Below are 1,277 nucleotides of genomic sequence, written 5' to 3'. Positions count from 1 at the left end.
AGATCGAGCTGGAGACTCGGACGAGGGAGAGTCTCAAGGGAGAGACACAAGACTAGTACAGTCGCAACCGGCGACCAAGCATGCTAAGCCCGCTGATACTAGAGTGGGAGGCCAAAAGGGCCACAGTTGTGGGAAGTGCGGTAAGAGTAATGAGGGATCTTGTCGAACGGGATTTGTTTCAAAGGCGGCAAGGAGGGGCATATGGTGAAGGATTGGCCCAAGGGATTTTTAGTTTGCTTTCATTGCCCTCATACTGGCCACCGAAAGGCTGAGTCTCCGCAGCTCACTCAGGGATCATCCCAGGCCCCTGCTCCTGCTACCTTGCATGTCACTAATGGTCGGCCCGGGAACACCGAGGCTCTGAGAGCTCATGGGAGAGCTTTCCAGTTGACTGCGGAGGAGGTCCGTGCAACACCTAATGTTGTTGCTGGTATGCATCTCCTTATTCATGTTGTTATTATAGTTATTTTATGCTTATATTGTGTTTAATATAGGTACTTTTCTTGCGAATTTTGTGCCTGCCTTGGTGCTATTTGACTCGGGTACGAGTTCATCCTTCGTCTCTTTATCCTGTAGCCATCACATTATTGTTAGACGCGAGGCTTTGAGTCGACCATTGAGGGTTTCTATAGCCAACGAGCATGCGGTTTTTGCTACTGATATATTCCAGGATTGTGTTTTGGAGATTTTTGGTGTGGAGTTCCCAATAGATATGGTGTCGATAGCGATGGGAGATTTCTGCGTCATAGTGGGAATGGATTGGTTGAGCCGATTTGGAGATGTGATTGATTGCGGGCATCAGATGGTGATGATTCGAGACCCTAGTGGGGGAGTACTTACTATTTATGGCGAGGGAACTAGATCGGGATCAGCCTTCTGCTCTGCTACTAGGGCAAGACAGAGTCTGTAGCATGGATCTATTGTCTTTTTAGCTTATTTAGTGGGTACCCAGGTTGTCAAGGAGAGGTTGATTTCTGATTCCAATGTTGTAGTGGTATGTGATTTCCAGGATGTTTTTCCCGAGGATTTGCCTGGTGTGCCTCCTGAGAGGCAGGTGGAGTTCTGGATCGATTTGGTTCCAGGGGCGGCACCTATTTTCAAGGCACCATATCATCTTGCACCGCCCGACATTAAGGAGTTATCCTTGTAACTTCAGGAGCTGTTAGGAAGGGTTTCATTCGGCTGAGTAGTTTGGCGTGGGAGCGTCGATCCTTTTTGCCAAGTAGAAGGATGGTTCACACCAGATGTGCATCGATTACTGGGATTTGAACAACTTG

At 48.3% G+C, this 1,277-nt stretch overlaps 1 protein-coding gene across 1 annotated transcript; it reads left to right on the top strand.

Annotated features, from left to right (window-relative positions):
* The first annotated feature begins 201 nt into the window (after positions 1 to 201).
* Positions 202 to 910, top strand: LOC145076085 (uncharacterized). Its single transcript, XM_079022090.1, has 2 exons — positions 202 to 430; positions 495 to 910. Exons 1-2 carry the CDS (start codon positions 202 to 204, stop codon positions 908 to 910), a joined length of 645 nt encoding a protein of 214 aa, XP_078878216.1.
* The last annotated feature ends 367 nt before the right edge of the window (positions 911 to 1,277 follow it).

The sequence above is a fragment of the Lactuca serriola genome, chromosome 9 (assembly GCF_051521515.1).
Source record: "Lactuca serriola cultivar US96UC23 chromosome 9, Lser_US96UC23_V15, whole genome shotgun sequence".
In the NCBI taxonomy this organism is placed as follows: Eukaryota; Viridiplantae; Streptophyta; class Magnoliopsida; order Asterales; family Asteraceae; genus Lactuca; species Lactuca serriola.
The sequence above is the reverse complement of the archived record's forward strand: the minus strand, read 5'-3'. Positions and strand labels throughout refer to the sequence as shown.

Coding starts and splice junctions, on each gene's coding strand:
- LOC145076085 (XM_079022090.1), top strand. CDS start 202: ATGGTGAAGGATTGGCCCAAGGGATTTTTAGTTTGCTTTCATTGCCCT. Junction 431..494: donor AACACCTAATGTTGTTGCTG/GTATGCATCTCC, acceptor TGTTTAATATAG/GTACTTTTCTTGCGAATTTT.